Source organism: Zootoca vivipara, chromosome 7 (genome assembly GCF_965207765.1).
Source record: "Zootoca vivipara chromosome 7, rZooViv2.hap1.1, whole genome shotgun sequence".
NCBI lineage: Eukaryota > Metazoa > Chordata > Lepidosauria > Squamata > Lacertidae > Zootoca > Zootoca vivipara.
In genome coordinates this window covers 50444966-50458824 of record NC_142590.1, presented here as the reverse complement: position 1 = coordinate 50458824, position 13859 = coordinate 50444966, and the positions used below count along the sequence as shown (strand labels likewise).

The 13859-nt window shown below is 46.7% G+C and overlaps 1 protein-coding gene across 1 annotated transcript in view; it reads right to left on the bottom strand.

Annotated features, from left to right (window-relative positions):
- ITPR3 (inositol 1,4,5-trisphosphate receptor type 3) overlaps positions 1-13859 on the bottom strand; it is a 103698-nt gene that overhangs the window by 25737 nt on the left and 64102 nt on the right. The window contains exons 20-36 of the mRNA XM_035124051.3: positions 13604-13748; positions 13107-13254; positions 12015-12211; positions 11698-11827; positions 10804-10861; positions 10403-10568; positions 9786-9950; positions 9225-9293; positions 8816-8941; positions 8393-8515; positions 7215-7415; positions 5100-5351; positions 4257-4382; positions 2856-2981; positions 1610-1730; positions 1114-1298; positions 519-667 (exon numbers count right to left, since the gene is read on the bottom strand). Coding sequence (XP_034979942.3) covers positions 519-667; positions 1114-1298; positions 1610-1730; positions 2856-2981; positions 4257-4382; positions 5100-5351; positions 7215-7415; positions 8393-8515; positions 8816-8941; positions 9225-9293; positions 9786-9950; positions 10403-10568; positions 10804-10861; positions 11698-11827; positions 12015-12211; positions 13107-13254; positions 13604-13748 — 2487 coding nt within the window. The remainder of the gene's footprint in view (positions 1-518; positions 668-1113; positions 1299-1609; positions 1731-2855; positions 2982-4256; positions 4383-5099; positions 5352-7214; positions 7416-8392; positions 8516-8815; positions 8942-9224; positions 9294-9785; positions 9951-10402; positions 10569-10803; positions 10862-11697; positions 11828-12014; positions 12212-13106; positions 13255-13603; positions 13749-13859) is intronic.

Sequence of the window (13859 nt, the reverse complement as noted above, 5' to 3'; positions counted from 1 at the left end):
GGCTGAGAGAGCCAGCGTTTGTCCACAGACAGCTTTCCTGGCTCATGTGGCCAGCATGACTAAACTGCTTATGGCGCAACGGAACACCGTGATGGAAACCAGAGTGCACGGAAATGCCATTTACCTTCTCACCGCAGCAGTGCCTTATTTATCTACTTGCACTGGCATGCTTTCAAATTGCTTGGTTGGCAGGAGCTGGGACAGAACAACGGAAGCTCACTCCATCGCAGGGATTCGAACCGCCGACCTTCCGATCAGCAAGCCCAAGAGGTTTAGTGGTTTAGACCACAGCACCACCCGCTCCCAGGAGGAGCCAGCAGGGCAGGGCAGTGTTGCAGACCTGGCCTCTCAGCAGCATCACCAAGATAGCAGTACCAAGATTTGGGGGGGGCAGCAGGGAGGTTGAAGCAGTGTGAGCATACCGGTAAAAGCCCCACTTGTGTGCTACCCTAACCTCCATGTCACCACCCCCCTGTCCCAGATCACTCTCCAGAATCCGTCTTCCAGGACCCACTTACTTGCAAAGGAAACCGCCACTTTCGCAACGCTGGTAGGCTTCCGTGCCTTCCATGAAAAGCAGTTCTGGGCGGTGCAAGACGTCCACCAGGACTGAAAGTTCAGCTTCTACCAAGGGCTTCAAGCGCTCCTCCAAAGAATTGATGATGTCCTGGAAAAGCACAGTGTCGTCAGGGCAAAAGCTAGATGAGATTATGCTACAGCAGCGTGACATTTGTTACTGAGTGCAGAATTCAGGATCCTGAATATCTTGGCTTTCATAGAAAAGGGAAGACGCAAGTTTCTAGTTCTGAAGCCTGCAAAGATAAACCTGAAAATGTGTGGGCACAGCCAGAGAGTAGGATATCGTCAAATGAATGAATGAATGATATTTATTACGGCCATTGGCCCATCACATAGAGTAGGATATCAAGTATACGACAGATCAGAGCTGCCATTTATGCAGGCTTCAGAAAGGCTGACAACTTTTGGGCACACAGAATTGGGAGTTTCCTCAGAGTGGCGTTCAGATTTTTATTTCTGACAGAAGAGAAGCCCTTCCTTGAGGAGAAGCACACCGTGGATACCTTCCAAACAAGACCTCTTCCCAGTCCCTACCTGCAGCTTCTCAATGATGTTTTTATAGTCCCACTGGTTGGTTGTTGCCGAGACCCGGGGGAAAGTGCGTGAGGCTGTCTTGTAGCTGGCGGCATTCCTCTGTGCATTGCTGATGGAGGCGCTGTTCAGCAGGGAGCTGACGTGGGCATCAAGGTCCATGGGTAACGCAATGGAGCGGCTCTTGGCTGAAAGGAGAGAAGGCTTACAAACAAGGAAGGCGCTCCAAGGTACACCCAGGGAACCCACAGCCCTGGTTCTGGCAGATCACCCATGCCAAGAACTAGTAGACCCCATGTTGGAGACCACAGTTGGCCACCTCTGGTAGGAATTTCAGCCATGCAAAATCTCAGGTGCCTAAATAACTGCAGGGAGAGAAGATCTGAAGTCCATCCAAATCAGACCACTGAAGGATGTAGGTCTGCTTTCCTCATGTTGACCTCAGGGGACAAAGCCCAGACAGTCCCCCTGACTCAGTCAGCCCAAGACAGTTCCTTACCAACCATAGCCAGTGTGCGGATGCAAGCTTCCACTGAGCCCTTGTGTTGCTGCTGCAGCCAAGGACACTCCAAGAGCCGCATGGTAGACTGGAGGAGCTGCACCACAATAGTCTGGTGGGTCTGCAAGAGAGGTGAGGCATTTAAGGGGCACTTTCAGCACATTGCTTACCTTACACTGCTGTATCAGCTTCTGTTTGGATACAATGAGACAAGGGGACCATGAGATTAGACTATGAGTGATCCATAGATCCTGGAGTTTTTAAAAGAATGTAACAGCAGCTGGGGAGGCATGAACAAGATCGGGGTTGTGGTAAAGGGTTAACCCTTTCCCCTCATACCATTTTCCCAAATCAAAATTGCAAAGTAGCAGTTTAACTCACAGAGGGAAAGATAAAAAGTATATTTTTCCCACAAAGCTAGCAGCAGAAAGCAGGGGAGGGGCAATTGGATTAGGGAAAGGGTGCAGGCGAAAAGGGTATTATTATTATTATTATTATTATTATTATTATTATTATTATTATTATTATTATTTATACCCCACTCTAGGTGGCTCCCAACAGAATATTAAAAACACAGTAAAACATCAAACAGTAAAAACTTCCCTAAACAGGGCTGCCTTCAGATGTCTTCTAAAAGTCAGATAGCTGTGTATTTCCTTGACATCTGATGGAAGGGTATTCCACCGGGTGGGTGCAACTACTGACCCTCCACAGACCTGATCTGATTTTGCTCCCCTCCCACCAGCTGTATTTACATTAAAAAAAAAACAAAGCAAGGTACCCAATCATGGATCTCCCGCTGACTCATCTAGTTACCCTAAGAACAGCAGCTTATCAAATCAACCTCTTACAGTGGTTTTGTTTTTCGATTCTAAACTTGAGTTGAGGATCCACTCAATTGCTGATTGCTATCCTGATTCAAGTGGGAATGAATGAAAGAATGATAATATAAAGTGTGCAAACTGAATCCTAATTTTTAGCTATGGAGAATATTCTACTTCTGCTTCACCGGGGCACACTGAGCTTCTCAAATACCTTTTTAGCCAACAAAGTAGCATTCGCCTTATGAATGTATCTGTCCCTCAGAAGAGAAGGGAAAGGCATGCTACAGCTGGCCTATGCAGACACAGAATTATACTGCAAACCTTGGTCCTTAGAAGTACTGGGACCAGTGACATCCTTCCCAGTTCACAATTATGGTCCTACGCTGGAAGAGATTTGAGAACCTGAAGCGACCCATTTGTACCTGTAGTGAGGTGCTGTTCTCAGAGAAAGGAGAGCTGAAGAAAGCATGGATTGTGTCCAGCACCACAGTGAGGACATACTTCTCCAAAGAGGGATCCGACAGGCGCTTCTCACGCTTCTTGCACACCTGTGGAGATGGAGATGAAAAAAACAGTACTTCACTTTTCAAAGCACTCCTTCAACATTATCTTAGCAATCGTAACTACAACCCTATAAGGTAGGTCGATATTATTATCCTCCCCATTGCTGATAAGAGGATGTGGCTGAGTGGCCTCCTTCAGGCCACCTAATGAGTTTGTGACTGAGACAAGTTCTCAGTTTGAGACTCCTCAGCTCATGCTTTTAGTGCCACCATTCCACCAGAACTGTTGAGGCAGTGGATTATAGCTCATAGGACCAGAAAACAGAGCATGGAGATAATATTTCCAGAGTTAGATGACTCCAGGTGGCATCTGTGAGACAAAAGTCTGGCATCTCCTCCCCTAACCCCAAAGCCAGGGAACTGGGCAGAGTTTGCCTCTACCATGAATTACCAGTATTCTGTAATAGTAGGCCCTGGCATGGGAGTTCCTAGCCTTGGGGCATACTGCCAAGCAGGAACAAATGTGCATTGCCTACAGTCATAATGGCACAGTATAATTTGAGGAAGCAATTTCTCGTCACACAAAACACAAGGACAATAAAACAGCGTCCTGCTCGGAGGACGGCATACCCGCTCCAGCACACTGAACAGTAATGAAGAGCTAGCTCAGCATTCAACCTTCCAGCTGGCCACAAGCCAAAGGGAAGTTCAGAAGCAGGGCATATCGGGGATATCTATTCCCTCCTGACAGCCACCGGCATTTGGTAGCCAGAGGTTTACTGTCTTCAAACTCTGAAGTCATGCTGGCTATTACAGCTAATCCGTTTGCAGCTGAGCACATAGAAAATACAGAGCATTGTTTTGTTTTACAGCGCCCCAAATGAAAACTGTAATCAAAACCACATTGGGCTCCATAAATTATATTTAGTGCCCCTCCGAGGTTCTTTCTGTTCATTCCTACATTAATGCCACCCTGCCTTTTCATTATGGCTAAGCGCCACTAATAGACCCATCTGTCACATGTGGTCACTAAATCCCATCATATTTTTTTTGTTTTAATAAAATAGCTGTTTTTGCTAATGGCCAACAAAGCACCTTCAGCAATGAATTCTACAGATGGATGAGGTGTTGTGTGACACTTCCTCCTTCCGCCAATTCTTCAGCTAACTAGCTGTTCATATAACTGCCATCAGCGAAGCGTCAGGCTTATGCTATGAGCAAAGGGACTTCCTTTTCCTGGAGTCCCATCACAAAGGGCAGTGGGAACCTCTCTCCCTCCTCCCATTATCCCAGCAACACTATTTAGGTACCAACACTTGCCCTGGCCATGTCAAGAGTGAAGTTCTCAAACAGCGTCCAGATGTGGTTGCTGGTGTAGATCTCCTTCATCTCCACCTCTGTGTCCACGTAGCAATGGTTGACAAAGTTGACGTAAGCAATCTTCACCTGGAAGAGAAGAAGGGATGGGTCAGACGCTCCTGCCTGGTGCAGAATGAGAAGAGGCAAGGCAAGAAACCTCCACACTCATCCCTTTGGACTTCATAGGAGCATGTTTGTTTATATTGGTGCCCCCAAATGCTTCCCTGAACCCCCACCCACATCTGTACAAGAAAACGGAAAAGGGGGATTTGAGCCAAGGGAGGGGGCTACTTCAGCATCTAAACACTCTGCTGCAAAGAGCAACAGGTGCCAAAGATGCATTCTTACAACTCCATGATGAAGACTTCCTAATGGCCAAATGAAGCTTCCAGAGGAATTATGCCACTGCGTAGCAGTTGCTGGAGACCAATAGCAAGAGACAAATATTGCCTTCATGCTCTGCTTGCTGGCTCCCCAGAGGCAACTGGCAGGCCAGTAGGAAGCAAGCGGCTGGTTTTATGGACCCCTGGCCTGATCCAGAAGGATGCTGCTTATTCTTACAGTGACTGGCTATAAGGTCGCCCAGTGGGTATCATGGCTGAGCAGGGAATGGTTCGTGTCTGACACTACCCACCACATCACACTGGGGAATAACCATCTCACATGCATTTGAAAAGCAGATTTCCCTTCGTTTAGAATCGTGACTCTCCCTAGAAGGGCAGAAACCTGGAAACCAGCAACAACCGCAAAGCCACAGCCTTTGAGTGCCTGCACCTCAAGCAGCTGCCCGGATCCAGCCCTCACCTCCGTGATGCAGTCTTCGTGAGTCACCACTCGCACCACGTCCTCCAAGGGGAGGAGAGAGGTGCACTTGATTTCGGTGTAGACGTTTTTGCCTTCAGCACAGGCTGCCAGCAGATCCACCAGAGAGATGTGGTACATAAGGGGGCTGTTCTCCTCTACTCCGTCCCGGGCTGCTGTCATCATCTCCAACATGTTGGCTAGGGAGGCCTTATCGTTGTAAAACACCACCACGTCATCCCCAGCATTGGTCAGCTGTGGAAACAGGACAAGGAGGCTAAGCAACACAGCCCAGAAACGAGAGTGGCTAATCTGTGGTTCTCTAGGTGTTGCAAGACTTCAACTCCCACCGCCCTTGAACACTGGCTCCCCATCCCTGCTCCAAAAGGTTGGCAAACCTCTGCAAAGAAATAGTCCCTTCTCAGCCCCTCTCCATCTCCACTGCACCCCTGACTAGCTGTATACAGGCTGTGGTAGAGCTAAAGAGGAATGCCTCATCCAAAGGAGAATATAATTCTAAGGACCTGAGATACAATGAGAGGATGGCATTTTTACAGCACAGCAGTCACTGTGACGGCATCTCCTGGTTGGGAAAGTCCCTCTTCCCCATTGCTTATAGACTAAGTGTTCTGTTTTTCTCTCTCGTATAATTTCACCACCAGTCTGAAGAATGAAGCCCAAGCTGGAAAGCTCAATAGGGATTGTCAGGGAGTTGTTGCGGCTACTCCCGAGTAAAGATGCTCCAGTCTGTTGTGTCTTTAAAGGCTTTATTGTGCATACTACCCTGTTTCTCATATTTTAAGACATACCCATAAAATAAGCCATAGCAGGATTTTTAAGCATTCAAGGAATATAAGCCATACCCCGAAAATAAGACATAGTGATAGGCGCAGCAGCAATGCCGGCCGCGGCAGGAGGAGGAGGAAAAAAATAAGACATCCCTTGAAAATAAGCCATAGTGTGTGTTTTTTGAGGAAAAAATAAATATAAGACATGTCTTATAATATGAGAAACACGGTATTTACAGTGCAGAGATAGCAGAAAACATGACCTCCTAGTCACTCTCAGAACCCGGCAATGGCGCCCGTCGGCTTTGGGGCCAGCATAATAACCTGGGCACCCCAAAACGCCGCCCCTTTCGCCCTGTGTTTGGGCATGTGCCCCTTCTTTCCCTGGCCAGTTAGGGCAGTGCCTGGGCTCCGATGTCTCCCTGAGCCGTCCCTCCTCCACTTGTTGGTCAGAGTGGTGCAGGGGCTCTGAAGCCTCGCTGAGCCCTCCCTGCACCGCCTGTTCCCCAGAGCGTTGCCAGGGCTCTGATGCCTCGCTGAGCCTTCCCTCCTCCATTCCGCTTCCCCCTGACCCGCTGCTAGCGCTGTCGCTGAGCGAGGTGCTGGTCAGGATGATGGGGGGAGGCACCCTGTAGGGAGTCCCCCTGACAGGGATCAAGCCATATACACCTCAGAGATTGAGATGTAGGGGCAACACTACAGCTAGAGGTGGAGCTCAAGCTCCTGGGCCCCCAAATGATCACCCAGAAAGTGGCAGGTGATGGCAGCAGCTACAGACAGTCCCTGCATCAGCACTTGGGCTGCACTAGCAAGCATGCAACCCCCCCCAAGGCTGATACTGGCATTGATGCTGGTCGCCATAGCGTCTTGCTTACTTCTTTTTTTTACAAGCCATTATAGTCAGACAGCAGCTATTCAGGCCTGTGCATTGTTACAGATGCTGCTGATGTTGTTGTTATTACCTTCCTACCAGAAAATGGCATTCTCCCCCCCCCCCAGCAAAATCAGTTTTTTTCCCTTCTATGAGATTGCAACTGCATGTGTCACAGGCCTGGCACTCCATTAACCCAGCCAGAAACATGCAGCTTGACGCTTTCCCCCTCAAATTACGGGAGAACTGCGGGCAGGCGATTCAGCTAAAGCCTGAAGGAAGCCTACACTTGAGGCTGCCTGATTTACCCTTCCAGCTTTAAAGCCCAATTTCCTTACTGCTAGACCAGGACTTCCCATCAGCTCCTCGTGTCGTGATCTGTACCTCACCTCCTCCCTCTTTTCGCTCAGCCAGAGAGGGGGGGGAGGGAGAGAGAGAGAGAGAGAGATGGAGCCTCACCTCAGTCATGATCATGTCCTGGCACTTCTTGATGTACTTGCCCTCAGCCTTGATGATGGTGTGCAGGAAGTCCAGGTACTGGACGTGGCGTCCGTGGGTGGCCAGGCAGTGGATGAAGTGCTGCAGCACCGTCTCGTTGATCTCGGAACACAGCTGGTAGTTGTTCAGGAAGATGTGCTGCATGGTCTCTGCTTCCAGAAGCTGACGGAAAGAAGAAGGGAGAGTGAGGCCTCGGGAGGCTCAGCAGGTGTAGCTCATACCTGTATCTGGCCTTGATCGTTGGCTTCTTGGAACATCTTCCAGTCTACTTTTTTTTTTCTTTTAGTGTATCATTTCTTTATTTATCCACTTAAATCCATACGTACTCTTTAAGACATATACAAACTTTTACTCTAAGAATGCATCCACTATTTTATCTTCCCATAAATTAAATCACATATAATAAGTAAATAATAGTAATAGTAAAAAAAAGAATAAAAATTGATTAAATAAATAAATACCTATTGAAAGTACAATACATTAAGATAAAAAGAAAACAAACCCTAAATCAGATCAGACTTCCCGTCAATTCCCGATTTACAATATTGAATGCACTTACATTCATACCTTATTCTTACTGTATTTTCTAGTACTTTCTTATAACATATTGTACCTATCTTCCAGTCTATTTCTTTCTTCTGTCTGCTCAGTGTCAGATTAGGACTGGGAAGACCGAGGCTCATATCCCCATTAAGCTTTCTGAGGGACATTAGGACAGTGACAGCCTCAGGCTAACTTACCTCACAGGGTTAAAAACAGGGGAGGGGTAGAGAACCATGTAGCCCACCTTGAGCTCCTTGGAGTAAAGAAATAGCATAAAATAAACAACATCCCATTTTTCACCCAAAGCTTTTAGGAAAGGCCTAGACAGGGCTTTTCAACTGCATCCTCACAGCAACCCTGTGAGATTGGGATAGTTTGGGCTGGGATAGACTGGGATAGTTTGGGCTCCATGGAGAGGTGGCCTCACAACTCAAGTGTGGGGCAGTGAAACTATAAGCCTCTGTTGTAAATTCTTTACTGGCTGAATCTGAACAGAAACAGGAGATCTACGAGAATTTATATCTTGCATGCTGCCTGTACACAACATTTCTTAGGTCCCCCGCCCCTTTTATTTCACTTGCTCCTTCTTCTCTTACCCCAGTGGTGAGGAACAAGCTGAGCTGCTTATGAAGCAGGGCCTGGTTTTCTTGGTTGCCAGCACAAAACTTCTGCAGGAACTGGTGGGTCAACTTCAGGATCTCCAACATCTTTGTGTCACCCTGTTCACGGAGAATAAAACATAGGTCCCTGCTGCAAAGTCTTTAATGTCCCTTAATTCGAGCAGACCATGACGAAGTGGGGTGAGGTGGCATCAAGATCAGGGGACACCTGTGTGGGACACCAACACCACCAGCCTGGAGCTCCCCACTTCTCGCCACACCCCACTCTATCCCAGTGAAGGCACCACTGACAACCCCACAGATTTAGAACAGCGTTATCCCCATGAGAACTCCAGCAGCCCAGCATGTTGTTCTGCTCTCCTAATCACGACTGCCACTCGTTCATCTCCTCCTCCTCACCTTCTCATAGGGGATCTGTAGGAGGTCCAGCATCACTTTGTGGGCATCCATATTCTTCAGCAGGCGCTGCTGCTTCTTTCGCATCTGCTCACCGACCCCACACATTTTATTAAGCCGCTCTAGAATCTGAAGGAAAACAAGTTGAAACAAACAAAAAAAATTTTTTAAACCCACCGCCCAACAGGAGATGAATTAGTGGTAGTAGCAATCTTACCCCTGATTCTAGAGAAGCAAAATGAGAGGTGCCCTCACATGCCGCTGCAGAATCGAGGGATGCTGCCTAGCCCAAGGCATATTGTGTCTGTATGGATTAATTGCCATCACAAGCTTCCTCCAACAAGCTCACGGCAAGGTTCTCCCCTCTTTCCTCACAACTTCCCGAGAAGGAATGTGAGGTGCAAATGCTTACCCCTTTAACCAGCTGGTAGTTCTCACTGCTTTTTTCTCCAGGGGTCCCAGGCTCCTCATCTGTGGGTCGCTGGGGAGGGGAAATAAATAAAACTATTCAGGCATCCTTGCAGCAGCTAATGAAGAAGAAATCCACCCCGTGTTTTCTGTGGAGCCTACTCTCCCTTCATAGCAGTCAAAAACCAGGCTAGCCTATATTGTACACAAGCTAATCTTTTAGGTACACATTATGCTATAGTGTAATAAACGAAACCAAACCTGATTCAAAGTGACTACCTTGTGTCGTTTCACACACACACACACACACCCATTCCTAATCGAGTGCTCTCCTTTTCCCATCCACTTTTTGTCATAGATACTCACAAGAGATCCAGGATTAGCAAAAGCTCCTTGTCGAGGGATCACTCAGTGGCAAAGCAAATGTTACTGCTGAAATAACATGTGGAACGTTCTCAACCCAGGCTTTCGATTCTCATTCATTCATCATTCAAAGCACACCCAGACTTTGAACCAGCAATGCAGAGGTGCTCCCTCCCTGCCCCAGAGCCGCTCCTCTTTCTACCTCTTTCTTCTCCTTTTTTTCTCCTTCTTGTCCGTCTTCTCCCTTGGAGCTGCCCTTCTTTTCCACCCAGAGCTCAGACTTCTCCACCATCATGCGTAGTTTATCCAGCTCTGACTTGATCACTTTGTAGTTCTCAACATCCTGAGCCGAGATCAGCAGCTGAACCTGCATTGAGATACCGTGAAGAACATCTGCTGATGCTGCTGGATGTCAAAAAAAAGAACCAGGACGACGGCCTAGCTCTGTTAAAAGATAGCATGAGAGACATGTATCTCTCTCAGTTTGTTCAAGGGTTCCTCAGATGGCTACAATGCCTCTAATCATGAAATTTGTGTGTAACAAAGAATGTGTGGAGGCACACACTGCCCCCACACTGATCTCAGACGGATGGGAACCTTAGTGGATCAAGGGCCACCTGATGCACACAGTACCAAGGCAATGCTTGTTCCCTTTACAGCTAGGTCCAAACAAAGTGAAGCAACAGGGGAGGCAAAGATAAGCAGCACACGCCAGCCAAGTGGCCAGTTCCATTGAGGAAGAATTGTAAGACAACACAGAAAGGAAGCAGATGTAGAGGACCTGCTGGCTGGCAGAAGTCACATGGCACAGAGAGTTACCTGCTTAAAGGTGTGCAAGACCTCCTGCCTCTGGCTGAAATGTTTGAAGAGGAGCTGAAGGGAACCTGAGACAAGTGGGGGGTAGTCGTGCATGGTCAAATGGATCAGCACCCGAAGGAACATCCGGCCTCCTTCATCATCGACTTCTAACATGCTGCTTGTTTTCCTGCCGCCAAGTTGAAAAAAGGACATCATATCCAACACTGGTTTTGGAGTTTCAAGAATGATTTGCATGCAAAAATCCAGATTTGTTGCATTATCTTAAAAAAATATATTTTTATGGTAGCTCCTAGTGATTAATTATCTCCTATGCCTACACTTTTGGCTCCGAACAAAGAGATGCTCTTTGAAAAAGTTAATTGGGAGCACTAATAGAAAAGCTGGAAGTGACAAGAACTTACCCAACCCCAAACATGGCTTCAGCCTGCTCGCCTATCCGGTCCAGGTTCATTGCTGCAGCTGCAGGAAAAGGAAATGCATAGGAAGTGAGCAATGCTGTGCACCATTAGGAGACAACTCAGAGATGGTAATGGGGAATGTAAATAAGAAAGGAAGGGAAAACTAATCAACTGAACAGCTCCACATTTCTGACCCTGTCATCCATCTCTGTCTCAAAGTTGATTTTTGGCAGGATCCAAAAGTGGCCAACACTCCATGGACCACTTTTGACAGGCAGGTGGCCCACCTTTCAATCATCTGATTTCATATGACATCAGATGCATCCTGTGAGGTCAGGCATTTCCTCATCAGGTCCAGAAAACCTCAAGCTGCAGAGGAAGAATAGGGATTCCTCCTTCACAACTGCAGCTTGATTCTGAGACTTTTAAAATCTGATGTCCCTTTCTGTTGCCATGCAAAGGAAGATATTTGCAGCTGTGGCTTGATTTCAAAAAGCACCAAATGCAAGATAGGCTTGCAAATGGAAAATTAGGAGTGCACCCAGGCTTAGGAAAGATGGGCATGATTCACCCTAAATGGCTAATAATAATACTAAGAATAATAATAATAATAATAGTTCCCCACCATTGCTTTCCTGTTTAGAATGCAGATGGGGAATCTTTAGCTCTCCAGATGTTGCTGGATTCTTATCAATCACAGTCCGCATGATCAATGGTAATGCATGATGGGTGTTGTAATCCAACCCCATCTGCAGTGTTACGGGTTTCATTGATCTGCAGGTAAAAGTCTAACACCTGCCTGCTTTTGTATTGTCTATTAAGGCACTATGAAGTTAGAAAGGTTTCCATGACACAGTTCAAGTAGGGAGAAAAGACAAGGGAGGTGTAGGAGATTACTTGTAGAGTCAAAGGCTGGAGCTGTTCCATCCGCTCCGCTGTCCTGCATGGGATAGACCTCTACAAATTCTTTCTTGAAGACAGAGAGCAAATATGAGATCCTGTAATCCAGGCGTACATTCAGGATGAACTGAGGAAGAACAGAGAGTATGGAGAGATAATCAATCAATCAATCAATCCAATTTGCACACCTTTCCAACCTTTCATAATCACTTTCCCTTCTTAAGCCCCAAGTCAGTGTTAAGAAAAGGTCCATCATGAGCAACTACTGGTGTCACATGGTCACAAGGTCTCAGGAACTTCAGACTTGCCCTAACCTGCAAAATCTCTAGAATTTTCAGCTTCGTTTCCATCACCACAATGTTTTCATTTTCTATGCTCCTTCCCCTATCAGCAGGTTCAGGAACTACCACGGCATTCATATTCGAGGGACCAAAGATGGACTGCTTCCTGCTCAGCACCATAGTCGACATCATCTGGCCAACACCATGGATGGACCTCCGGACATTTTTCCCTGGAAGAGCAACCACAAAAATCATGGGCAAAGCTGGTCCTACTTACATAGACATCTTGCAATGGCTATTTGCTGAGCTTTGGCTGGAGATCAGCAGAAAACGCATCTCCGCACGCAAACCAAAGGACAGTTGAAACTGAAAAATATCTGGTCTGAGTCCTTGGCGGGTAAGCAGAGCACATTTTTATTTCTGTGCTAATTTCAAGTTATTTCCCCTCATTATTCTGTCGACATCTTTATTTCTTCTGAATTGTCGTCCAGTGTATGAATATTTTGTTAAGGTCATTATATGATCCTTGCCAAATTACGCCCCGGCCACGAAGAGCGAGTCATGGTCATATCCATTAAGATCAGGCATGTCAAACCTGCGGCCCTCCAGATGTTTTGGACTACAATTCCCATCTTCCCCAACCACTGGTCCTGCTAGCTAGGGATCATGGGAGTTGTAGGCCAAGACATCTGGAGGGCCGCAGGTTTGACATGCCTGCATTAAGTGAATCAATGTGATGTACAAACCAAATAAAAAGAAATGTGTAAGGTCAATTGTAGGGTTTTCCTTTAACCATTTCTGGTCAATCAAGGTTCACGGAATGAATTATGCTTCTTCCGCAATTCGTAAAACAGAGATGGGGAATCTGTGGCCCTTCAGACGTTGTAGGACCGCCAACTCCCTCCAGCCCCAGGCAGCATAGGCAATGCTCAGGGATGATGGGAGTTGAAGTTTAGCCACATCTGAGAACCAAGCGTCTGTCCTACCTAAGACAAACAACCCCTATCTAACACCATACCCTTGCAGTGCTTTATTAGACTGCAGCATTTAAAAATAGATGTTATTTTTAATTTAAATGATGGCATTCGCCCTTGGCTCAATAAGATGAAGACTCACTAGACATACCAGTCATATCATCATTGTACATGGCCTGCATCATCAGCTGAGGGTTTTGGACGCAGTCTATGATGCCAAGAAGAGTTCGTGTCAAGCGCAGCAGCTCACTAAAGCTATAGAAGCCAAAGTAGATGAGATTGTGGGCAAGACTGACCACCTGGGAAAAGAAAGAGAGAGAGAGAGAGAGGTTTTACCAAACTAGTGGAGATGAAATCGCTCTTGAAAAATGCCCCAAACTACCAATGAGGTCAATAAGAGCTGGTGGTGTCAAAAGCCATCCACTGGCAACTTACTTTCCTAATCTGACCCGATAGTGGCAGCAGTGAGAACTAGTTCTTCCTCAGTCTTGGGGCCAAGTTACACGTGACATGAAAGACCTTATGGACCAGATCTCCCAGTGCCTTTTACTTTTGTTAAAAACAGCCACCACCAGAGCCCAAATCTGAATTGAGTTTGCAGCATTGGGGAAGATGGATTATACGTTTTTGAAGCTGCTATTAACTGACCTCAAAAGTGAGCTTGTTCTTCTCCTCATTAGCAAAGGGCACTGCCTCACTGACGACATTGTTGAGATAGTCCTCCACAAATTCCATGGTGCTGGCAAACTTATTCTTTTTGTCATCCCTTGAGCTATTCACATTGGCATCATAGCTGAAAAGAAGATTGATTGAATGAATGAATGAATGAATGAATGAATGAGGTACCTAATCTCCAGCACAGATAAACTCTGGACTTTCTGAATACATTGAATTACAGGTAATT